The 25351-nt window shown below is 44.5% G+C and overlaps 2 protein-coding genes across 4 annotated transcripts in view; one reads left to right on the plus strand and one right to left on the minus strand.

Moving 5' to 3' along the window:
* Nucleotides 1–1389: 1389 nt before the first annotated feature.
* Nucleotides 1390–18506, minus strand: PVALEF (parvalbumin like EF-hand containing). 3 transcript variants are annotated; one of them, XM_077924083.1, is made up of 5 exons: nucleotides 18310–18506; nucleotides 5734–5849; nucleotides 4882–5017; nucleotides 3274–3389; nucleotides 1390–2172 (listed from the first exon to the last, which is right to left on the minus strand). In XM_077924083.1, exons 1-5 carry the CDS (start codon nucleotides 18468–18470, stop codon nucleotides 2126–2128), a joined length of 576 nt encoding a protein of 191 aa, XP_077780209.1. In that variant the 5' UTR covers nucleotides 18471–18506; the 3' UTR covers nucleotides 1390–2125. The 3 variants fall into 3 exon arrangements, with proteins under 3 accessions (XP_077780209.1, XP_077780210.1, XP_028570535.1); XM_077924084.1 differs by lacking the exon at nucleotides 18310–18506 and adding an exon at nucleotides 15266–18155; XM_028714702.2 differs by lacking the exon at nucleotides 18310–18506 and adding an exon at nucleotides 14948–15050.
* The window catches only part of AATK (apoptosis associated tyrosine kinase), a 109768-nt gene continuing 89725 nt past the window's right edge, over nucleotides 5309–25351 (plus strand). The window contains exon 1 of the mRNA XM_028714647.2: nucleotides 5309–5398. The gene's annotated coding sequence lies outside the window, so the exon portion shown is untranslated. The remainder of the gene's footprint in view (nucleotides 5399–25351) is intronic.

Here is a 25351-nt window from a genome sequence, read left to right on the forward strand (position 1 = left end):
CTTCTGAGCACATGACGGTTGAGATGCACTCTGGTGAAGTAGGGGCACTCTTTGGCTCTGCCACCGCTACTCTGCAGTCCTCAGATCCTTCCCAGCAGCCAGGGAGCGCCTCCTGGGGTATGAACCCTGTAAGGCAGAACTTTCCAAACTGTGTGCGGTGACACGTGTGTCGGCTGCAGCATGTAGGTATGTCGTACGAACAGTCCCCATGCTCCTTACGGGGGCTGGAAAGGGGTTAGTTTAACTTCCAGTTTGCTAGTAAAACTGAACGACTGTGTCACGAAATGATACCTGTCTAAAAAGTGCGTCACCGACATGAAAAGTATGGAAAGCTCTGCTGTTAAGGTTTGACAACCCGTGCAGCTGTGGTAAAGTAAAGGTAAAGGTACCCCTGACCATTAGGTCCAGTCGCGGACGACTCTAGGGTTGCGGCGCTCATCTCTCTCTATAGGCCGAGGGAGCCGGCGTTTGTCCGCAGACAGCTTCTGGGTCATGTGGCCAGCATGACTAAGCCGCTTCTGGTGAACCAGAGCAGCGCACGGAAACGCCATTTACCTTCCTGCCGGAGCGGTACCTATTTATCTACTTGCACTTTGATGTGCTTTTGAACTGCTAGGTTGGCAGGAGCAGGGACCGAGCAACGGATTCGAACCACCGACCTTCTGTGGCTTAGACCACAGTGCCACCAGCATCCCTGCAGCTGTGGTAGGCACTGCTCAAAGTTAAGGAGGATGAAAATCAAACTCTTTAGGGCCAAACTCAACCTTGCATCTAACGTGCAGCTTAAAGGCATGTTCGTTGGCGAGGGTGCGTTGTGATAATGATATCAGAGCAGGCAAGGGAGAGTGAATGCAACACATACACACCTTTCTCTCATCCGTCCTGAGGAAGATCCCTCTGAAGTTAGCAGTGGAGGGCTGGTCCATTAGGGCAAATGGGGCAGTGCCCAGCTAAGTGCAGCCAGCCTGCCTTCTTACTTACAACCAGCCCAGGAGTGACAGTGGCAATCTGCTTTCTTTTTCTTAGTCTCAGTGTTGCCCTCAGCAGGGAGGAACCTGAGGCCTCCTCCTGTAGGCCTCTCTGCCTTCCACCCCAACAAGCCTCAATTCAGACACCACTGGAAGTGAGAATGTGACTTTGGGAGGAAATTCTAGCCCAATTGGCACATAAAAAGCATCTGGGTTCAGCAGCAGGCGTTCAGCTGATGATGCAGCCTACTGCTATTTGCCCAGGGAAGCAAGACCCTTCCTCACAGGACAGAGAGCCAATTTGTGGGGCTTTGCAGATCTGCCACTAGCTTTCCTTCCTGTCCCGTCCTGTCCCCCCCAAAGACCCAATGAGGGTGAAATGAAAACAAAGAGTCAAGACAAAGGAGGACACAGTAGCCGCTGAGCTAAAACAGAAGGCTTTTATTTGCCTTGGACAGGAAAGGACCAAAGTAGCATTTTCCTTTGGAGCAAAACCCACTAGGCTCTTAACGGTTCCTAACTGGAAAGCTAGCAGGAAGGTCCAGGGAGAGAAAATATTGTGTCAGGATTTGGGCAGGCTGTGAAACATGCGCAAGCATTTCCGGTTCGCTTTCAGTCCTGTTGTCCAAAAACGCAGGCAAACCGTTCTCCTTTCCCCACCAAAAGCAGTCAGTCTACTACCAAGCAAAGTGGGGAGCAGCTAGGCCAAAGCTAAATTTGATGAACACAGACCAAAGGATGGCTTGCAACAAAGGAGGAAGCACATGCCTCTTAACCATAATCACCCCTTAAGAGTTTGGAGAGCTGGTCTCACTCCATCGCCATAGTTGGAGTCTGCCACTGCCGGACCAGGTGAGATATAATCGCTCTAGGGCAGGTAGCCTAGGCCTGGAAAGAAACCTATTCAAGGGCTTGGTAGCATTTTGTGACTAACGGGCTGGTTTTCCAGTTTGGAGAGAGGCCTCTCTCAGCACGCCCTGAGAGCAAGCTGCAGATTCCCCACACACCCACCCACTGCATCCTGCAAAAATATTAATAATAGGGAGAGATCTTTCAAAACGTGCAACATGATCATAGACAGGTAAGTTCCATCATCCCACCCCCAGCACAGCATATTCTTGTGTAGGGAAATGGGAGGCCGTTCTTCTTGGTCTCTTCTACTTTTTCTTTGGAACCTTTTCCTTTGTGACCATATCGGAAAACTCTGCAATAGAAACAGGCAGATGAAGTAGGTAGGTCTGGTGTCTGGGGTGGGGGCTGCATTTAAGGAAGTTATTCATTAACTTTTTGCCTTCCCATTAAAAAAAAAAAGTATGAATAAGCCAGTTCATAAATTTTGGGGACCACCACCAGCTCTGCAGACAGAGCCCAAGTGCATGAGCAGCTAAATATTATTAATGCCCTGGGCTCCTCTGGGAGAAAGGGCAGGATATAAATTGAATTGATTGATTAACTAGTTCAGTGTTGGTGAGCAGACATTACTTGAGGGGAAACTCAAACTAGGGGCTTATTTATCTCTGCTTCCCTTTCTTCTTCTCTTTCCAGGCATGGTCTGCTATTTAAAGCTCCATGTCTGAGCACCCCCCCTTTTTTTGCTCTGGAGCTTTCTCTGCAAAAACCTGCTCTTTAAAGCTCAATCGGAGCAAATATCAATCCATGGAAAACCTGAATTGACACTGAGCACTAAAGCACAGATCTGGAAAGAGCAGGGTAAAAGATAAGTGTGGGTAAGCCCTAGACTAGGAGATGTAAAAAGGCTAGCTTAGGGGATTTGGGGGTAATGGTTGGGAGACAGGCAATGTATTTGACCTGTATTGCTTACCAAAGTGCCCATCAAAAGTGGCCGCAGCCTTTGTTTAGGCTTCTCTCACTCTCTTTTTTAAATGCTTTATTAGTTTTAAAAACAAAACAAGACACTACACAACAATCAACAAAAGGCAATCCAAAATGAACACTGCCTATTTCTAGGCTTCTCACTTCCCACCTGTTCCAGGGCCGCTTGTCCCAACAGTATTCCCTGGCAGTTTGCATAACTTTGCCACGATTATCTTCTGAGTACCTGGTTCTAGTGATGTCCTTCAGATCAGCCCCAGATGTGGTGATCGAATCTCAGCAGGAGCTCTTCTGCCACATTTTGTATTTGCTTAGACTTACATGCCTTTCCCTTTACAGTATTGGATACAGGGAACTGGGTAGGTAGACCCCTCCAGTTCTAAATAGGACTAGGCGCCCTCTGCTTCTGAGCCCCCAGTGCTGTATACCCCAGAGATGCCACCATCACTGCCACGATACATTCTCTGCCCACCTTCAAAATCAATCCGGCCATCCCCATCTGCGTCAGCTGCTTGGATAATGGCTTCAGCCTCTTCATCTGATAAGGGCACCACTGGCATATTGCTGGGCACTGTTTGTAAGATGTACCTAAGGGCAGGAGGGAAAAGCTGAGCCTCAGGGAGTGGAAGCGTGTGGTTCTGCGATTACTCTTCAGTCAGTAGCAGAGCCAGTACCACAAATGCATTGCAGGGGGTTGGACCAGATAACCCTTGGGATCCCTTCCAGGGCTACAATTCTAATGTTCTATGAATTAGAGCTTCTTGTTTTGCAGGATATTCTAGCTCAGGGGTGGGGAACCTGGGGCTCCATCAGCCCCATAACTAATGGTAAGGGATGATGTGAGCTGTTGTCCCAAGGCCAGTTGTTTTGCCACAGGTTCCCTGTTCCTGTTCCAGGCTATACAGTAGGCTTGTTTTTCCACATCTCATGTAGCAGAGACATCTGCTCTTCTGGGACATCTCTTTTCTCCTGCTTTGGGATACAGGATTGCAGCAAGAATTAAAGGCGAGAGGGGGAAGCTGAATTGCTGACAGACCTGGATGCCTATAGTTAAGCATGCAGGATGTGTCTTAATCGTCTTAGCCAAGGTTATCAAGTGCAATAGAGAACAGAGCTTGTCATTATTATAGATAGAAGTGGGTTTCGGCAGTGCAGGGTTCTGACATGCCAGGATGATAAGAGTAGCAAGCCCAAACGTTTTCTGCAATAATGATTTCAGGCAGGGCTCTCCTGCATTTTGTCATCCAAACACATGGGGTGAGGATTGACCAGGTAACGTGTCCCAGTCCCCTCTGAACAGAACTGACCCTCTTGAGTCCGAGAAAACTGACAGACAAGCAGCAGGTGGGGTGCCACAGGGAGGGTAATTTGACACCCAAAAGTGTGCTAAAAGGAGTGTAACCTATGGGAAAGCATTGGTCAGAAATATGTATTTTTTCACTGCTGGGTCTCATCAGTTCTCATATATATCCTGTCTAAGGCTGGGCGATAGATCGTTCAAAACTGGTTTGAAGCCTGTATTGTGATATTGGTTTCATAATTTTTGACCTGGCAATATATCACAAAGTGTGTGCGTGCGCACACATGCTATGCAAAAATCACAATGTGGGGAAAAACTGCAGCCAGCCAATGCCTCTACATAGCTCCATCCTTATTTCACACATCGTGATATACTGATATGTTTTGATGTTTAGCTGGTGATAGATCACAATGTCGAAAGCCAAATACTGCCCAGCCCTAATCCTGGCAACTCTGAGGGGCATTTGGTTCCCAAACCAACACTTAAAGGTCTCAAGCAAGCCCAGCTACCTGAGATCCTTTTTAGCTTCGAGTCTGAAAAAAGGTAATCCATAGAGATTAAGTAACCTTCCAAAAATTATGTGTATGTAGAAATTCTTCTATGTTGTAAGGGGAATGAATGCGTGATACCCAATGCTTGTCATACACAGAGCAGACCCACTGAAATCAACGGAGTTAAGCACATCGATTTCAATATACTCTCGGTTTGACCAGTGTTGGGTGTCGTCCCAGGTTGACTCCTCCTGGCACTTGGCAACACTCCACAGCAGAGGTATCTTACTTTATTTCATTCCACTCAATGAATCCACTCCCGTCCTTGTCAAGCACTTGGAAGGCCTTTCGCAAGTGTATCTCCCGGTCGTCTGATGTCAGAAACTGCCGCATATATTCAAAGAACTTGGCGTAGTTGAATGAAGCTGCAACAGATTGGGTGGCTTTTAATTCAAAAACTGCTTTGTTACGGTGAGGTGGATTTTGGGGGCTGAAGGACTTTACAGAAGTGAGGTGAGCAAGCTCTGACTTCCCATACAAGGTGCAGCTACCCAGACCTCCAAAATGGGGCCCCAAAGGAAAATAACCTGTAGACACTGAACCAAAGATTTATATTTATTTAGCAGTATGGTTCATATTAATGATGGTCTCTTGTAGATTAGTTAACCTCCTGTTATACTCATTAATCTGTTGTCCACCCTTTGAGTTCAGGTTTGTGAGGAGTGTTCTTCTAATCTTTTTCAGGCCAAAGGCTGCACTGACCTCTGAGGACCACGTGTGGAGGTGGGCATGGCTGAAGTGAAAAGGTGGGTGTGACCAATTAAAAGAGACACATTTTGGGGATCTGGAGGGTTACAAAATCCATTCAGCATCACAGTGAGGTACCTATGAGAGAGGTATATGCACACAAAATATTTGTTAAAATCTATCACATTGGGTGGCCTATGGGAACGATCAGTAAATATTTTTTGAAATAATTGGGGGGGGGACAAAAATCCGGGGAGGGGCTGTATGCAACCTTTGGGTTGTGTGTTTGAAGGTCACTGTAAGGGACTGAGGAGTGCTTGTTGCTCCAGATGAGCTAATCTAAACATCTGTTGCAGATATGCACCGTGGCTTGCACCCATAATATGCTCCTTACCATGATGCCTCATGTCTGAAGGCAGCAGGTCAATATCCTTGTCAGACAGGGATGCCCCCATGGCCAAGGCCATCTTCTTGACTTGGCAAGTAAAATCGTCCGCCATACCGTTGTTGCTACAAAAGAAATGGAGTGCGGATGTAAGATGATGCAGTTGTATCGAACATAATGCATCAGCAACGCTAGTCTGACTTGAGTGTTCCCCCTTGTCTCATCACAACCTCCTCCAAGCAACTTCTCTGCAGAGAAGGGGGGCAGGTAGAGAAGTGGAAGAAGCCAAACAAATCCCAGCAACTCAAAAGCAGCAGGTGAATCTTAGGAACTGCTTCAAAGCAGTGTTTATGAAGCACATTCCAGTGTGGAAAGTGCTTCACATAAATATCTCTGCAATCCTTACGACAGCCCTATAAGATGATCATGCTTAATACCGTACTTGTACGGTACTTTCAAATGTTCAAAGCACTTCATGCGCATTACTGAGTTGCCGTTCCTTGCAATAACCCTGCAAGGTAAGTCAGCATTACTGCAGGTGGGGCGAGGGAACTGAGGCCCAGAGTGACTCCTTCTCCTCATGGCAGGTGAGACAGTTAAACTAGGTGCTTTGTGACTTGTACTGCCGCTGGTCTCTTGTACTCTTCCTTGGTCTTTTCCTTGAGGAAGGCCCACGGCTTAGTGGGAGAGCGTCTGCTTTGCCTGCAGAAAGTCCCAGGTTCCAATCCATGCAATATCCAAGTAGGCCTGGGAGAGTCTTCTGTCTAAAACTCTGGGGAGTCATTGCCAATTGCAGTCCTGAGCTAGATGGCCTGATTGTCCTACTCAGAATAAGGCTGCTTCCTTTGCTCTTCTCTATATGCTACAGTGGTAACTCGGGTTACAGACACTTCAGGTTACAGACGCTTCAGGTTACAGACTCCGCTAACCCAGAAATAGTACCTCGGGTTAAGAACTTTGCTTCAGGATGAGAACAGAAATCGTGCAGTGGCAGCAGGAGGCCCCATTAGCTAAAGTGGTGCTTCAGGCTAAGAACAGTTTCAGGTTAAGAACGGACCTCCGGAATGAATTACAGTAAGTTCTTAACCCGAGGTACCACTGTATTTTTATTTACTCTGCGGAAGTCTGTCTTGCATTTGCTTCTGAAACAAGTTAACCAGTAAAGCTATCATAAAGTGTTTTTTTTAAACAACAGCAACAACACAACAACATAAAACTTAAGGATACTTTTCAGGATGTTCAGTCTTACAATGTAACCAACTACGGTACATATACTAATTTAGAGTTCTTGCAGGGTTATCTGGTTCAGTAATGAGGGGTGGGACTGGTGAACAGCAGGCAACCCAAGGGCAATTCAATTTCATCAGTGTGCAAAAGCCAAGACTCATCTTCCTCCACTCACACCCTTTGTTGAGGGTGAAGGAAGACATAATGTTTTTTTTCAAGAGCAACACTCTCTTGGCATTCTGCCCAGTTGTGTCTTTCCTTTCCTCTGCTCTGTCAAACTCCTTGATTATTATTTTTTTAAAAAAGGTTCTGCAACTTTACAAGAAAGCCAACTATGCAATGCACTGATTCCTCCCCCCCCCCGACATTATTATGTTACCAATAAATCTCTCCCCCACTAGCAATCCCCAGAGTAATTTTGCACTGTTTCCTTTCTAAAATTAATACGGTGGTGAACAGACAAATAAAGGCATGAATGGTCATGCAGAACACAGTTGTTTCTTAAAGGCTTGTAGCTCATCTCGCGCATGAGTGGGGGATGAGGTACAAATTAATGGCCAAGTCAGCATTCAGCTTGCTGGCACGCAGGGTCAGCCCAATACGTTTTGGCACCTGAGGCGAACCACAAAATGGGAAGAAGGGGTGAGGGAAGAAGTGCATCAGGAACAAAGGGGGGGGGGTCAAATCAGATGGTTGAAGTGGGAATCAAAGGCCAATTGCGGTTGGGAAAGGTGCCTGCCCTAAATCACACTGGGAAGGTGCAGCTCCACCCCAGAAGGCAGCCTCCACCATTTCTTCTCTAGGGGTGGGAGGAGACCAGCAATGCCTGAGGTTGCTGTAGAGGTGGCAAGAGGGGGCTGCTGAAGAAGAGTCAGATCTGGTCTCCAAGGAGTGTGCCGCAGCCATTGCTGTGACTGCGACTGCAGCAGCAGCAGCAGCACCAGCAGCAGCAGATAGTGCATTCCTTGGAGGCCAGATATGTTGTCCCTGTGGATCCTGCCACCTGAGGCAGTCGCCTCACCTTGTCTCATGGGTGGGCCATCCCTGCTAGTACAGTGGTACCTCGGGTTACATATGCTTCAGGTTACATACGCTTCAGGTTACAGACTCCGCTAACCCAGAAATAGTACCTTGGGCATACGCTTCAGGTTACAGACTCTGCTAACCCAGAAATAGTAACTTGGGTTGATTACTTTGCTTCAGGATGAGAACAGAAATTGTGCTCCGGCGGCGCAGCAGCAGCGGGAGGCCCATTAGCTAAAGTGGTGCTTCAGGTTAGGAACAGTTTCAGGTTAAGCACGGACCTCCAGAACAAATTAAGTACTTAACCTGAGGTACCACTGTATGTTAATAATAATAATAATAATAATAATAATAATAATAATAATAATAATTTATTCCCCGCCCTCCCCGGCCAAAACCAGGCTCAGAGCAGCTAACATCAAATGTTTAACACATTAAGATAAAATCAGACAATTGATTAAAATACATCCTAAAATCAAATCAGGATCAGAATAAAATTTAATCAGATGGCAACCCGCAGATTAGGGTTGGGGACCTTAAATGCTCACCAGGCCCAACTGTGGACACTTAAGTTTTGAAGCCAGGATCACCCTACAGCTAAGGAAGGGTGGCCACCTGTGCATCACTGAAAAAAGGAATATGCATCACCAAAAAAGAGGACACTTACTTGCATAAAATTTGCATGAACTGATATAGGTTCAAAGCTGGGAATAATCACCACAATTTAAATAGAAACACAATATCTGTCACTATAGAGGTGAAGACTGTGATGGGTGGCCTATGTGCTTGCTCAGTCTGCAGTCCAGTTCTATCTTGCTCTCCCGTCTTTATCTTTGAATTGGATTTGGATGGGACAGCCCTTCAAATATAGTACTCCTTTAAAAAGGGGACTGTCCCCATGAGGAAGAACACACAGCCACCCTGTAACTGAGAGAGACAGGGCCAGCCCTGTCATTTGGCAGAGTAAGGCTACTGCCTCAGGCAGCAGATGAGGTGGGTGGAGTGTGGACAGAGCTGTGGTCAACACATGGCCAGGCTTGTACTCATTAAGCTAGTCTACTGCCCTCAGGGGCAGTGGTCGAACTCTGTCTCATCACCCCTGCTGAAGTATTTGTCAACTGCCTGCTTCTTCGACTTTCCTATATGGGATGCAGGAGGCGCCATTTTGTCCTTAGGCCGCAAAATTCCTAAAGTCAGCCCTGGTGAGGGAGATGCCATGAGCAGTTGTTTTATATTAAATTTTATGTTCCTCCTAAGATACATGACTTCTAGGTTCTGTGGGAGAGGGGCTGAACCCTGAAGAATCAAAACTTTAATAATGTACACACTGACTAGCTTTTTAAAAGGGCACACATACCCAAAATCCACCCAAGGCCGAAGAGAACATAAATTTACTAGGGAAAGATGCAACTCCACGCCCCCCCCCAAACACCCTACCAGTATTTTCCCTGGTAAATAGGGACAATGGAGCATATATAGATTGCATGATTATTAAAAGAGAGATGTTATTCACTGCCACACAGAGAAGGGGAAAGAGCCTCCGGATTAATTTGCAGCTGCATGGATACTCTGTAGAATATTCAGGAAAGGCTGCTTCTGTGGGGAAGAACAAGCAGGCAACTGAATGCATCATTTAGACGAGTTGAGTGATTGCTGTCATTGTCAGCTTTGATGGAAAGTCTGGACAAGCATATGCCAGGGATGATTAAGGACTGCCATTAATTGCCTCAAGGCTTGTGCTAGACAACATCTTTAGGAACTCATTCAGAACTGCTCCTCCACTCCTAAGACAAGCCACCATGCCTACTGGTTCATACTGCCTTGCAGGAAGAGGGACGTGTAGCATCTTCCCTCCATCTCTGAAACCGTTTGCCTTCACAGAGGTGAATCTTGGGTGATATAGTCGTGCGTGTGCGTCTGGATTCAGCCCCACATGGTGGAGTCATGCTATTTACCGAGATTATCTCCCGTTTAATCCAAGGGAAGGAAGCTTTCAATTGCCTGCTAAAACCACAGGCAGATTTCAAATTCCAGTAAATCCTGTTGCACTGAGCTAGCTGCTCATCTTGCCAATCAAGCTGACTGGGCTCAGCCTCTTTGGCTCTTTCCCCCTCGCTGGCAGCCAAGCGTCTGCTAGACGAGCTTAACTCCTGGGTGAGTCACCCTCACTTCCCAAACTCTGCAGTGCACACTTCATTTAACAACAACAACAGAACGCCACTGCAAAATGCTGGATTACAAAGGAACATGAGTGGATCAAAAAGGGAGGCTTGGTGGTACATTTTTTTTTTTGAAAAGGAGATGAAAGACAAGGCCGGCTCCCACTCTCAGTAGCAAGGAGAAAGGAAACCCGAGGGCCCGATCCTGAGGGTGTGGTCTTTTCTCCATTAGGAAATGATGAGTGAGGTTTGTCTGTAGACTGTGGAAGTGTTGACATTTGATTATGCAGAATGTGGGCTGCTGTGATGCAGGAGCTTATAAAAGCAACGTTTGCATCCCATGATAGGAAAGCAGGCCTAGGCAGAAAGGCAATCCCTGCTCCCCACCCCACCCATTCTTCTTCCAGCTGAAACTGGGCGGGGGGGGGGGGGATTCTGGCACGTCTCTGGCAGGTTCTCCAGAGGGCAGATAAAATTGCATGCAGCTTACAAGCTTACACACTTTCCCAGAATCACTGTCACTTGGTATACATGAAAGCATATCGGATAAACCAGGCTGTAAGCGTTAGGAAAAACACTGAGCATTCCTTTTTGGGTTAGATCAAGAGTGGCCAACATGGGCTCCAACTCCCTTCAGCCCCAGCCAGAATGCCAGTAGCTCGGGGAAGATGGGAGTTGCAGTCTAGAAAGATCTAGTATATAAAAAATATGCAGACTAACGTTAGTTCCCGGCTAAGTTCTGTTCAATGTAGAGAAAGATTGTTGCCTTTGCTGACCCATGCTGCAAAGATATAATCAAGGCCACATTTCAAATTCGCACCTACAGTGAACTCTGTTGCATCCCATAGGAGAAGTTAATATTCTGGATGAATGCATCTGCAGGCAAATCAGCCGTGCCAACGCCAATTGCCAATTGCCTTGCACTCCTAGTGTGGCCTCATGGTCGCTGAGTTTGATATGACCTAGGAATTCATTGGGTTGAAATTGTTTTACATATATATTCCACCAGGTTCTTCGAAGTAAAAGCTATCATTCAACTTTGCTGAAATACTGTGGGGATTTTTAAAATACTGCTAGGACACAAATGGAGCTAGAGCTGGCTGTAAGCATCTTGAAAAATGGGATTGGAGCAGTGTGTTAGAGGGTTCCTGTTCTTAGTTGGATGAGAAATAGACTTTCATAGTGTGGCTTCAGGTGTGAGAAGGCTGCAAATCAGTGACCTGAGAGGGCAACCAGGCTAGATTGGGGTGAAATGTTGCAAACCTAGATCAGTCATGTGCTGACACGTGAAGAACCTTTAGGTGTCCACACCCTGATGTGATCATTTTGTTTCCTAACGATCTTTCCCACCAAGGTGGGCCTCTGTGTGAAACCTGTTGCATGCAAAGATTGCCTAACCGTAGCTGTCAACCTTCCCTGTTTTTGTGTGGGAAATTTCCTTATTCTAGCGAGGTTTCCCACTGCTTCCCGCTGCTATCCTGGATTGTTAGATATCCCGTAGACTGTCCCTGGGACAGGTGAGGCTGCTGATCCCTTATTTTCAAATCCGAAAGTTGACAGCTATGTGCCTAACCTGTCCCAATCCCCTAAAAATGCAGTGCTCCATGACAGTGATATAACTGGAGATTAGCAGAGCAAATGAACAGTTGCCTGTACTATTGTCCTTCAACAGGCTCTGTCGTAGCTCGTCTTTCCCAGTATTAGCACTCTCCTGATGAAACTGAATGCAGCTGAAACCAAAACTTAGTCCTTTCCTGAAGCTAGGGAAGCAGTGCATTGTGCTTCATGAGCCTGAACTTCTAGGAAACACACATAAGTGTGCAATTGGACAATTCTTGCCTAGCAGCCAGTTGTGTAGGCCTCAGACCTCCTCCAGAACTTCTGCTTCCTTGCCTCACTTGGGTGACAACAACTTGAAGGCCTGTCCTGACCCCACTTAGTCCTCCACACTTTCCCCTTTAAACTCTACGACATATATCCTGACACCCACTCTTCCATATTACTGTAGTGGGAGACTTGTTTATTTCTGGGGCTTGGCTGGGACTCTGAAGAAAGCTCCCCCTCTTGTGCTCGTCTTGACCCTTCCATTGCCTCCTCTAAGGGACTCTTATATTCGCAAGGCAACGTCTTGTGATGTGAACTAGTTCTAAGATTACATACACAGTCTAAATAACTCAGCTTTCCCAATGGACTCCCCATGTTTTGTCGGACTCTGCCTGCCAAGAGTTTATTTAGGAAAGGACAAGGCAGTTCTTCTCCCATGACTTTTGAGCATACAGGGAGATCAGCCATTTTCATATGAGGTAACTAACTCAGAGACTGTTTTGCTCTTCACAGAACAGAATAGTGAAGCAATCCATTTGGACATGTGAAGGCATGGTAAGGGGATGCTGGTGTGATCCCAGTATTTGGACAAAAATATATTCACTTGTGCTGGTTGCCAAGCCAACTGGCACTGTGGAGGTGTCATTCCATAATATTGCCCATAGATACTCCCGGATGCTGAGAGACCCTCTGTAGGCGTTGTACTTTCTCACCTCTGCTGGAGACATGTCTGGACTACCCTCTTATTTTACTACCCCTCTGGGATTTAAAGGCTCAAGTGTCATTTGCAAAAAGTGCCATGACATGGAGGCCCTCTTGTCTAAAGTAGAAAAGGGGCTTGCTGTATTTGTGTCTTTGATGTTCCACCAGCCCCTTGGTCTATTTGCATCTTTGAAGCCCTCTGCCTTCACGAAACATTTTCTTAACTATCTCTAGCGTTTGAGAGTTGGACTTTTCCAACACTGACATTTTGCAAATCATCTCTCCTCAAGTTCTTTCAGAGACATTTAAATGTCTTCCCCCCGTAAAAATAAAACTGCATTTTCCACCCCCTCACTGGCTCTAATTTATTCTATGTCTTAATTTAAAAGGCTGCACTTAGCAAACTGTTGGCACCAAATAACTGCACAGAAGTTGTAGTAGCAGCAAGAGCAGGCTGGTGCATTGGAGTCCTGAGTAGGCAAGGGGGAGTAATTCAATTCAGTTTGCATTTAAAGCCGAATCTATCAGATTTGCACTTTCTAAAACCACAGGAGAGCAGAAACCTATTCGAATTTTGCGATGAAGCTCTCCAACCAAACAATGTTTACAAAAAACCATAGACTGCAGACCCTCCAAGTGTCCCTATTTTCCAGAGACATTCCTGATTTAGAGAAGCCGTCTCGGTTTCTGATTTGATTCCAGAATTTCCCAATTTTCCTGAGGATGTCCCTGTTTTCATCGGATAAATGTTGGAGGGTAGGAGATTGGAGACAAACGTGCAGACAAGGGAACACATTGGTGATGATAACATACAAAAATGCTTTGTAGTAGGAGGAATTGCCTGCAGAAATGTGTAGATCAAAACTGCATACAAACATGTTTATCAGAAGAAATTCACCCAAGATTGTTGAAGAATTTTCATGAGGACTTTTAAAAATAAAATTTGCAGGTTGCTGTAGAAATGTGGAGAACTGAATCCAAGACTGGGAAAAGGAGAAACAGAGATCTGAAATGGGCAGATTGTTCCATCTCCAGTCCTGAGCCTGTGGATCACACACACACAGCATCACACACACAGACCTTGTTTAAGGGTCACATTTAGCCATCGTTAGCCATCGTTAATGGCTTACATTACAGGTAAAAAAAGGGTAAAGGGACCCCTGACCATAAGTCCAGTCATGGACGACTCTGGGGTTGCAGTGCTCATCTCGCTTTACTGGCCGAGGGAGCCGGAGTTTGTCCGCAGACAGCTTCCGGGTCATGTGGCCAGCATGACTAAGTTGCTTCTGGCGAAACCAGAGCAGCACACGGAAACGCCGTTTACCTTCCCACCGGAGCAGTACCTATTTATCTACTTGCACTTTGACGTGCTTTTGAACTGCTAGGTTGGCAGGAGCAGGGAGTGAACAAGATAGCTAATAGCTTTGCTCCTCCCTTAGCAGCAGCAACAAAGAATGACCCCTGACTTAGCACTACATCCAAACTATGGATTGTGGTTTCTCATCTGAATTCAAAGTTTGTTCTTGGCTTCCCAATCAGGGTTTAACTGAGCAAAACAAACCACAATATATATATTGGACATAACACTACACCAAGGTCCATGGCCTGTTGCATCCCACTCTTATGCTACAGGAACAGCAACCCAGGAGCCATCTCCTAATTCACAGTACACCATTAATCAGGGTATAGCATGAAGAGCCAACTGGCTCCCACTTTTCAAAACCCCCTCCTTCACAAACAAACAAACAAACAAACAAACAAACACGCAAACATCAGTATGCATCTGCCTTTACCTTTTTTAAATATATAACTTGGCTATCCTTTCCACAGCAATACCACCACCAATTCCTTTATTGCAACTTTCAATCGGTGGTTTCAGCACCTGTTGCCTGAAATACCATGGGATGTTAGCTTTTCAATGTGTTGGTTTTCCATAGCCATCCGACCTATGCTGTGCACCACAGGTGTTCCATGTGAGCCAGGGTCACTGATTTGATTAAATGCCAACAGCCTTTTTGGTTCATAGAACATCCCTTCGACAAAGCTAGTATTCCTAACCAGTTTACTAAGCTCTCAAACTATTCTAGCTCTCAGAACTGGAATGACTGCCTCCACTAGTTCCATTCTTTCCCTCTTTCACTAATCACAGGGATTTTCTGAGTGTGACTCTTAATGCTCTTGGAAAAACTTAGCAGTTATTCTCTAACTGTACCCTCCCTCTGACTACCATATTAATACATTAGCTTGCCTCTCTCTAGGCATTGACTATATCCACAGCAAGCACTTACCTCCCGCAGAATTTTCTCAGGCTGTGTCTTGGAGGCTCCTTTTTGGAAAGCTAAAACCACTTCCCTGGCTTTTATAAGGCCAGGTCCCTTTGCTCAGCTTTGCTATTTATGGCAAGATGCACCTGTCAGGGATGCATCCTGCAATTCTCCTGGGCCCTTTCAAGACGCCAATGGGTCATCTTCCGGGGTTGCATGGTATTATCAATTGCCGCTGGCAACTGGATGCTCGGCATCAGATATCATATTGGCCAAAGCGAAGATCTGCGGAGTATGCTCCCCACCAGACGAACAAACAAACAAACAGGCAAACAAGTTTACCATTATGCAGCAGAAACCAGTCCTTTCCCATGAAATGGGCTGGAATGACGAGGATCACGCTCTGCCATATTGTCAGTTCCTGTTCCCAGCTTTTCAGAGGAGTAGGGAGGCGTTTCCCCCAGATTAAAATAAGAGCAAAAGCAAGTTTAATTTGAAACACATTAACTGAATTAGCAACTCCCATTTATGAATGTGTACCCCATCTTTCCATCCAAAGTTTCTCAACATGGCTAACACTATAAAGTATCAAACAAAATTTAAAACATATAGACATGCTAGATGCACTCATTGTTGGCTACTACCAAAGGGGCTGGGGGTATTGTTTTCCTTCTTGTTGAATCTTATGGTCCTGTATATATCCGAAAGATTAATAAAATATGTTGTTGTTTTTTAAATGTGAAGAGGCAAAACAAGCAAACCACACAGCAGCAGTAACAACAAAAACCACTCTCCGGGGAGCCCCTTGTTGCTGTGCTATGACAGCCTCCACCACCTTACACCAAACAACAGTGAGTTTATAAGGTACAGTAGCAGTAATTTGTTAAAAACAGCTGCAACAAACATTTTAAAAAATGGAAGCTGCAATAATGTTTAAGAAAGGGTTATCTTGCATTATTGTTTTCTGAGTTGGGGTGGAAGATCATAGGTGATGTTTTCTGTCCACCTCTTGCACCCACCCAGTGAGACCTTGAATGAGTCCTCTCACATGTATCATACATTCAACACCCACCACATATCAGATGCTACATACAGAACTTCCACAGAGCTTATAAATGCATTATCTTTTGGCAGAGGCAATTCACATATTTATCTTCGAGTGACAAAATCATTGACTGATGGATGATACATACTTAGAGATGCACCCACATGTGTGAATTGGTGCTTCAGTACTCAAGGTCTTAGAGAAAGTCATGGGCAAAAATGGAAAACCACCCCAAGTGCTCTTGATCCCTGCCAAACCCATTACTCCACTAGAGATTGTCAACTCTCTCTCTCTCTCTTTGCATTACACTTAAAGCCACCTTTGCCAACAGCAGCCTCCCTGTTCTGTAAGTTCCCTTCAGTCCACTACAAGGAAGCTTCTTTATATGCATTTTGTTGCAGGGTCATGGGAAGGTCAGCACACCAGGGCCAGAGACTGTCACTGCATTGTCAGGGCTAGAGCCTCTTATGCAAGAGGAGACAAGAGATTCCATTCAGGCTAGGTGCTTCCTCCAACCTAGCCTTGCACTCTGTCACGCCCCCTCTATTGACAAAGCAGCTGTGATGCAACCCTGGCAAAACAGTTCTTTTTTCCCAGAAGAATGGTATGTAGCCCATGAATCATTTCATGTGTCCGCTAGCAGCCTCCCAAATCCCATGTATCACTTATTCCCTGTTCTATTGCCCCATAGATGGGGTAAGGCTTCTGCTGGAAATGGGGAGATAAACATTATAACTAGGAAGTGCAAATATATGAATTGGTCCAATAACCATGAGCCACCATGCAGAGTGGGATCTGCTGCATCCTGGATCTGTTGAAGCGCAAGCTCTGAAACGAGTCTAAGATGGGATGTGTTATATTGGGGGTTCTTATTAAATGGTGTTATTAGGATTCAGGCAGCCCCATCCTATCTGCTGCTAAGCCAGAACTTAAACTAGCATGCCATTGTTATAAATCTGTGCCGCTGTAGTTTCAATACACTGATGTGCCACTTTGAGTTTTGCCAGCATAAGATGTTTAGCCCACCTTCCTATACTTGTTTACTTAGCAGTAAGACCCATTAAACTCAGTAGGTTAGCACTCCATATTGTTATCCTATCCTCAACTAAACATCACAATTGGAGGTTAGGTTCTCACAATTAATCAGTGGCCCTTCTACTATTTCATACTTGCACCTTGGAAAACAGCCAAATATACTGGATTACATCCAAAATTCTAAGTGTTCATTATTTGTTACGATTGAATTATTGTTTATGTGGTGGTTTCAATTATCATAATTACTAATTTCATTATATATTTTCCATAGCGGTAATCTGTTGGTTATTTCCCTGCAGTTTGCGAATTATTTGGGGCATACATTTTTGTTTCTTTAAAAAAACCAACCCTCCCTGCTCTTTCAGGGCTCCTAACTACTATTTTGGTAATTTACTTTTTACTCTGATCAGTTTCACCTAAAAACGTTACCAAGTGTTAGTATCGTTAAGGGAATTTTTCACTAAATTATGCTATTAGAAATTTGAATATGGAAGATTAAGTTTTACAGGCACTGAATTGCTAGATCAAAGCAGAACTCTTCATTTTAAGCTGAACTTCTCTAGAGGCTGATTAACATTAACTCGAGAGATCTGTAGGTGGGTTAGTTAAAATCAATATATGCCTTTCAGATCCTCCATCACTTCTTTGCCTCCTCCCCTTAGTTTCCTGGCCCAGTGTCTCCAGTCTTAAAAGACAGGCTTACCTATTCTTCCTTACCTCCCCGTGTATTTCTCAAAAGAAATATTTCTCTTTGGGGATATTGCATTGTCAGGACACTTAGAGCACAGTTATTTTGCATCCTGTTGTACTTTCTGCGGTTAGGATATTCATGGCTATTTTGATTGCTACGTGGAATGCAGTTCATGGGTCTCATAGACATCTTTTAGATTCTGTTTATGATACAGTGGTACCTCAGGTTACCTACGCTTCAGGTTACCTACGCTTCAGGTTACAGACTCCGCTAACCCAGAAATAGTGCTTCAGGTTAAGAACTTTGCTTCAGGATGAGAACAGAAATTGTGTGGCGGTGGCGCAGCAGCAGCAGCAGGAGGCCCCATTAGCTAAAGTGGTGCTTCAGGTTAAGAACAGTTTCAGGTTAAGTACAGACCTCTGGAACAAATTAAGTTCTTAACCTGAGGCACCACTGTATGTCCCTGTCCTTGGAATTTCTTTGTAATTTGTTGGGTGTTCGGTTTGAACTTCAAGCATTTAAAAAAAAACCCCAAACCCCCCAAAATATTTGGAAAGGATATGTTCCACTGATGTATGACTATTATGTAGGAATAGGGTGCTGTGTGTGGCATACCCTACAATATTTCTCCAATGGAAATAGGGACGTCCTCTTCCAACTCTTCTTCTTCTTCTTCTTCTTCTTCTTCTTCTTCTTCTTCTTCTCCCACCAATCTGACAGGGTTGCCCCAGATTCTCTGGGCAGCTTCCAACATATATAAAAACATAATAAAACATTAAACATTTTTAAAAACTTCCCTATACAGGGCTGCCTTCAGATGTCTTTTAAAGGTATAGTTACTTATCTCCTTGGCTTGGGGGTCGCATAACTCCATACCCTCCGACATTTCTCCGATGAAAATAGGAACATCCTAAGGAAAAACGGGACATTCTAAGATCAAATCATAAACCGGGACAGCTTTTGTAAATCTGGAACTGTTCCTGGAAAATAGATATACTTGGAGAGTCTGACGTGGTGGTGGGGATTGCATGTTTATAGGAGCATAGGTTTTTTTTTGCCTTTTCCACTAGAGCACCACTGTCAGCTTGCATCTACTATCTGCAGGCAGGATATTGCTAGGTTATCATGAGAGATTGCCCAGAGATGGTGAATGGCTCTCTAAAAGCTCTGTGGTGATGTAGAGAGAGGATACAGCTTCTCTGCTTGTTATTTTGCTCTAATGAATTCTAATTTTATCCCACAGAACATAGGAGAGGGAGGGAGGCAAGACAGTCAGTGGGACAGCAATGGAAGGTGGCAAAAGCACATTGCTCTCCAGGCAATAACATGATTTTTATTTTTTTAATTTTAAAGAGACAGGTAATAGGAATTGTGATTATTTCAACTTGTATGCCATTTTCCAATCAGCAAGCCCTAGGCTCTGTGGTTTAGACCACAGCGCCACCCGCGTCCCTTCTAGATGACCCTTTGGGGTCCCTTCCAACTCTACAACTCTCTGATTCTATAAGCCCATGTAAACTCCTAGTTATCTTTCTACAATACAAGAGTGCCTTAGCCATGGGTGGGCTTGAGGTGTAATATTTTCTGACAAATACAGCTGTGCAACACATACCCTGTAACGAATTTTAATTTGCATTTTTTTTACATGCATTTTTTAAAGCATGCGATCTATGGAGCAACTGACCTCATTTGCTGGCTCTACGTTACACAAGAGGGAAAGAGAGAGGATCTTATATCTACCCCTGTTTTCCCCCCTCTCTTTTTTGGTGATGGTGGTGGGGAGGAGGAGGTTCATCAATTGGTGCAAGCCTGAATGTGGCTCAGCTGAAAGCAAAGGGAAGAAACACTTGGGACTGAGAGGAATTCCTACCCCCCTTGATTTGGACTGATGCCAGGTTAAGTGCCTCTTGCACAGTTCTGCGAGAGGCCTGCTTCATCCGTACTCTCGCTTTCCCACCTACACAATGCCCCTAAGCACATGCCCATGCGCTGCCTCGGATCATCACTGGGGAAGCTGCATCAGAAATGCACCAAACCCTGAGGCAGTCAGCTGGCTCTTTAAGCAACCGATTCCCTGGAATCTCAAACTGCGGCATCATAACAGATTATGCTTCCTGGAGGGGGTCTGCTTTCCCCTGTTAAACTGACACTTGATGTGGCTCAAGAGTTTGCAGAGTTTGGGACAGGCTTCATGTGTTTCCTGTTAGTGTTGCTATCTTGGTGCTTCAAGGCGAGAGGCACACAGCTGGGCGCACAGCTGGTAGGTGCTGAGCACACCGTGATGTTAACAGCTGCATTCTTTGGCTCTCCCTGTGCAGTTCCATCTCTCAGCACCAGGAGGTACCTTGGTTTTTAAAATCATCTCCATGTGATCCCCAGGTGTTATCAGATCAAACTTCTGGCAGTCTCAGCAGGCTGTTTACTTGAGAACTGTGAGAAGCAGAATTGCAGTCTGGCAGTGTTACCTGTCTGAAAGTGAGTGAGTATGTATTTGAGAAGTAAGGCTGAGGATGAACAGGACTAGACTTAACTTTCTCCTCTGAGGTTGTTGTTTGACCTCAGGCAAACCACCTGGAGCTGTCTGAACACCAGTTCTCATTCTATATATTGATGATACCTGTTAGCCATCCCTTCTCTTAGGAAGATAGGAAGTTGCTACCTAGTTCGGTATTGTTCACACTGACTTGCAGAAGGGTTTCAAAAAAGGGGACACCCCCAGACCTACCTGCAGTTGCTGGAGATTAAACTTGGGACTTCTGCACTCAAAGCAGATGCTCTGCCAATGAGCTACCATATTTCCCCCTCTATAAGACGCACTTTTCCCCTCCTAAAAAGTAAAGGGAAATGTGTGTGCATCTTATGGAGCGAATGCAGGCTGCGCAGCTATCGCTGAAACCAGGAGGGCAAGTGCGCACTGATCCCTCTTGCTCTCCTGGCTTCAGGGATAGCCCCGCAAAGCCTCCTGAGCGAAGAGGGAGGAGCGCTCCCTCTTCGGTCAGGAGGCTTTGCATTGCTTTCTTATTTCTTGTCCCCCCCAAAAAAACACAACTAGGTGCGTCTTATAGAGCAAAAAAATATGGTATATAGCCTTTCCCCAATACCTTTGTTTTACAGCTTATGTGCATTGATAACAATGACAGTGGATAACAGTCAACACATAATTGGATGATTTCTGTAAAGAATTATACAGAAAGGAAAACATTTAGCTCTACAATGATTTTTTTCCCTCAAAGGAGTGTGTGACTCTCTGTTAGTAGATTACATAATCGTGGTGGATTGTATTCTCTGATCCCACATGGTGGTTTTGTTTTATAGGACTTTTGTGCCGTTAATTGATTGGTGCTTTATGGGATGTATAGCATCATCACCTAAAGGACTTTGGTTATGGGTGTACTAATAAATCTAATCTAATAAATAAATAATAATGTATAATGTATAAGCCAAACATGATTCCAGTGCCACAATCATTTCAACCATTCTGTGCATGATGGTGAGACAAATTTGCATTTACCGAAGTTGCATCCAGATAACTAGTTTATTGAACGTCCACCCTGATTTGTTTGTACAAAGATTGCAGGGAACAAGCACACCTGTTTATGGAGAGTGCATTCTTACTTGTTTCCCCAAAGGTTATATGTTGTTGCATACAAATGCCAAATCTATAAAAAGCATGGCCTTTAATACTGAGGGTCTTTCCTAATGACTTTTATCATTGCTCAGTAGTACACATGCATTTGTTTCTCATCTGATGTAGTTACACCTTTCTCTAAGGTAGTGCTTTGCTGAAGGTAAATTGAATTTTACCAGCCAAAGTGGTAATATGAAAAAGGCTCATTCCACACACAGAGCATTTTTGATAGAGAGTGCTATGTGGAATGTGGCTGCACAAATTAGCAAGTATTGGCTAGCGACTATGACAACACTGAATGATTATTGGCCCCAAGTGGTTGTTGTTGTTTTTTTTTAAAAGTGTGTATTTTATAGTTATCAACAGCCTAAAAACTCAGTTTTGTGCCAGTCCAATGCAAGAGTGTTCATACGGTCTTTCAAAATACAAATTAAAATTCAGAACAAAACCTGGTAAACTCCATTAAAGCTATTGGCATAGCAGTGTTCCGTTACAGTGGTAACTCGGGTTACAGACGCTTCAGGTTACAGACTCCGCTAACCCAGAAATAGTACCTTGGGTTAAGAACTTTGCTTCAGGATGAGAACAGAAATCGCATGGCAGCAGCAGGAGGCCCCATTAGCTAAAGTGGTACCTCAGATTAAGAACAGTTTCAGGTTAAGAACAGACCTCCTGAACAAATTAAGTTCTTAGCCCGAGGTATCACTGTACTTTGATATCCCTTCCCCTACCCTTTAATTCTAGGCTGCAGTTCAGAATTTCACTCCCTTTAAAAATACATCAAATATTATTTTCCCCCACCCCTTGTGGCAAGGCTACATAACTCATTTGCACAGTGACAAGAAACTGATGCTTTTCCTAGATAAGGACTTGTGTTAGCCTATCCATATCAATATATATCTCTGTAGGTGACTGTGGTTCTTTGGGATTCCCACCCATTTCTTTCAGCTGGGGTCTTGTCTCAAAAGCATGATGAAATTCACCTCTCTTTAACTTCAAAGAAATAAATGCCATCCTCCTGTTTTAAAGGAATATTATTTGAAAGCAGATTGTGTTCTAAGCATTTCTGCTCCCACTCAGGTTAACTGCCTCTGTAACCACCCATTAAGAGTTCTGCACTCCTGTTTTACAAATGGGAATTGTAGCTGCATACAATGCAGTATTATCTTGTGCCCCAGGAAGGCAGAGAATGAGCTCAAAAACATCGGGGCGGCTTCTCAAAGAACATTTATTCACAAGGAGACCTTTTAATTTCTCCCATCCCCTCGCTCCTAACGTAAGATCTATTTATGGCAGGATGACATCTACAGCACTATGTTCTTTGCAGCCATGGCTCCTCTGAAAAATTAATACTATACGCAAATTCAGCTTTAAATATTAACATGGACTGTGGGAAAATATAGGTCCCCGTACTAAGAGCTGAAGAATTTCAGGCTGCTTGCTGTTGCACAACAGCATTACAGGAGTACATTATTTTGGTGAACGAGTTCCGATTACTGGGTCTGGGTGGGTGCTTTAATTAAAAAATTAGGCCTTTCAAGTCAGCTATGTTTTAACCATTTCTATGCTTTGTGGCCCAGACTAAAAATGTTAATTCAGGATTTGGGCCTTTGTCCTCTGCCAGTGGCTTGCTTTAAAATATGGCTTGCAATTTAACTGGGTGGCATCTGGTTCCACAGGCCCACTCTGATGCTAAATTGTCATCCCAGACAAGAGGAGAGAGGGCAAGGCATGGCAGCGACATTATGCAAGGAACCAGCCTTCACAGGAAGCATCTCCACATTGCTACTGGAGATTCAAAAAACAGTGGCAGCTGCATTCTTGGTCAATTAGAAACATTATAAGTTGAGTTGACACTGCAGCCCACTGATCCTAAAGTCTGGGAGCCATTAGATCCTAGCATCTGAATGATGTGATGGTAGTGTTTAGCACACTGGATTTAGAGTGGGAAGATTTCAGTTGAAATCCCCACAAAACTCACTGAGTGACTTTGGACCAATAAGTATCTCTGAATCTTAATATACCTCAAAGCGTGGTTGTGATGATAAAGGAGGAAAGGCCATGCAAACTGCCCTGTGTGAAGGAATGGCAAGATACAAATGTAATAAATACGTTTCATTTCCTCATCTCGTTCTGAAGGGGGTCGGAGTAGCTTTTCTCCACTGTGCAAATACAGCCATTCGTTTCAGGGAAGTACCAATGAAGGCAGAGGAATGCAGCCAAAACTACTGACCAAAATAGGGGGAGTCAGTGGCAGAGAAAGGAGAGGAGGAGACTTATCTTATTTGTATGAGGGAAATACTATGAATTCTACATTCACCCTCTGTTTATACCTTTTGATTTTCTAAACATATGCTGTTCACTCAGCATAGCACACCTGTCCTCAAGGCTTTTATTTTTTAAAAAAGATGGTATTTCACTTCCAAAGATAGAGAGGGATGGAAAGGAACTGCCAAAAAGTATTTACTCAGGACAATACTTGAAGGACCGCCTTTCCCTTTTTGAATCACCTTGGAACCTGCACTCACCATCTGAGGCCCTTCCTTGTGTGCCTTCTCCGTAAGGTCCAGAGAATGGGGCTTTTCTGTGGTGGCTCCTGCTTTGTGGAGCGCTCTCCCCAGGGAGGCTCGCCTTGTACCTTCATTGCCTATCTTTAGGTGCCATGCGAAAACCACTTTTAGAATTGGGTGGGGTGTTTTAAAGATCTTTCTTTCCCCTCCCCCTTGGTTTTTAATGTATATATGTGAGGGGTTTTGTTTGTTTGTAAGGGCAAGATAAAGCGACTTAATAATGATAATAATGATAATACTGTAATAATAATATAATGATGTATCCAGGCTGTAACAGGATATGTGGTCTGTGTAGGATGACGTGAGGAAGAAGCATTTATTTTGGAGTATGAAAGCAATTGTACACATAATGAAACAGTAGACTGAGGTGGTAGAATTCTAGATGGTACTACTGTACTTTGTACTCATGAGGTGATTGTGGGTGCTACCCATACATGAGATCAGGGGATTTATTGCTTATCAAAGAGCCTTCTTGGAAAGAACACCTCTGTTATGTAACACCCTCCCCTCCGAGGTTCAGTTGGTGGTGCCAACATCCATCTTTTGGGGCTGGCTGGAGAACTTTCTTCTTTTGCCAGGTCCTCTGAATATGTATATATAGGGCCAGCACAGCGAGATAGTTTTGCTCTACAACTGATTATTTTGACTGTTTAAACTGCATCTTCTCTTTTGTTGTTACCTGCCCCAACATCATCTGGTGAAGGGTGGCATCATCTATGATGAAGGGTGGCATATACATTTTATAAATAAAACAATAATACATAAATAATCATATTTGACAAAACAGCTCAACCCTTTCTTTGACCTAGTTCAGCCTTTCCCAACCTTGGGTCCGCATGTTATTGAGAACTACAGCTCCCAGCATCCTAAGTGAGAAGGGCCAGCAGTCAGGGATGATGGGAGTTGTAGTCCCAACAACATCTAGGGACCCAAGGTTTGGAAAGGCTGCTATAGTTAATTATACAGTGGTACCTCTGGTTCCGTACTTAATTCGTTCCGGAGATCCGTTCGTAACCTGAAACTGTTCTTAACCTGAGACATCACTTTAGCTAATGGGGCCTCCTGCTGCCGCCACGCTGCTGCCGTGTGATTTCTGTTCTTATCCTGAAGCAAAGTTCTTAACCCGAGGTAATATTTATGGGTTAGCGGAGTCTGTAACCTGAAGCTTATGTAACCCGAGGTACCACTGTGTGTGTGTATATATATATATATATATATATATATATATATATATATGTGTGTGTGTGTGTGTGTGTGTGTGTGTGTGTGTGTGTCTCCCCACCCTCCAAAATCTCACCACCTCAATCTTTGTAATCTGTAATGTATAAAATGGCCCTGACGGGCCTGCATTTTCAAGGATTGGTAGGATCACTCAGGAATATTCTCTGCCTCAGTTCATGACCATTACGACCACTCGCAATTTATACTTTCTCCACATTAAATATCACCATACACGCTT

The sequence above is a fragment of the Podarcis muralis genome, chromosome 2 (genome assembly GCF_964188315.1).
Source record: "Podarcis muralis chromosome 2, rPodMur119.hap1.1, whole genome shotgun sequence".
Taxonomy (NCBI): domain Eukaryota; kingdom Metazoa; phylum Chordata; class Lepidosauria; order Squamata; family Lacertidae; genus Podarcis; species Podarcis muralis.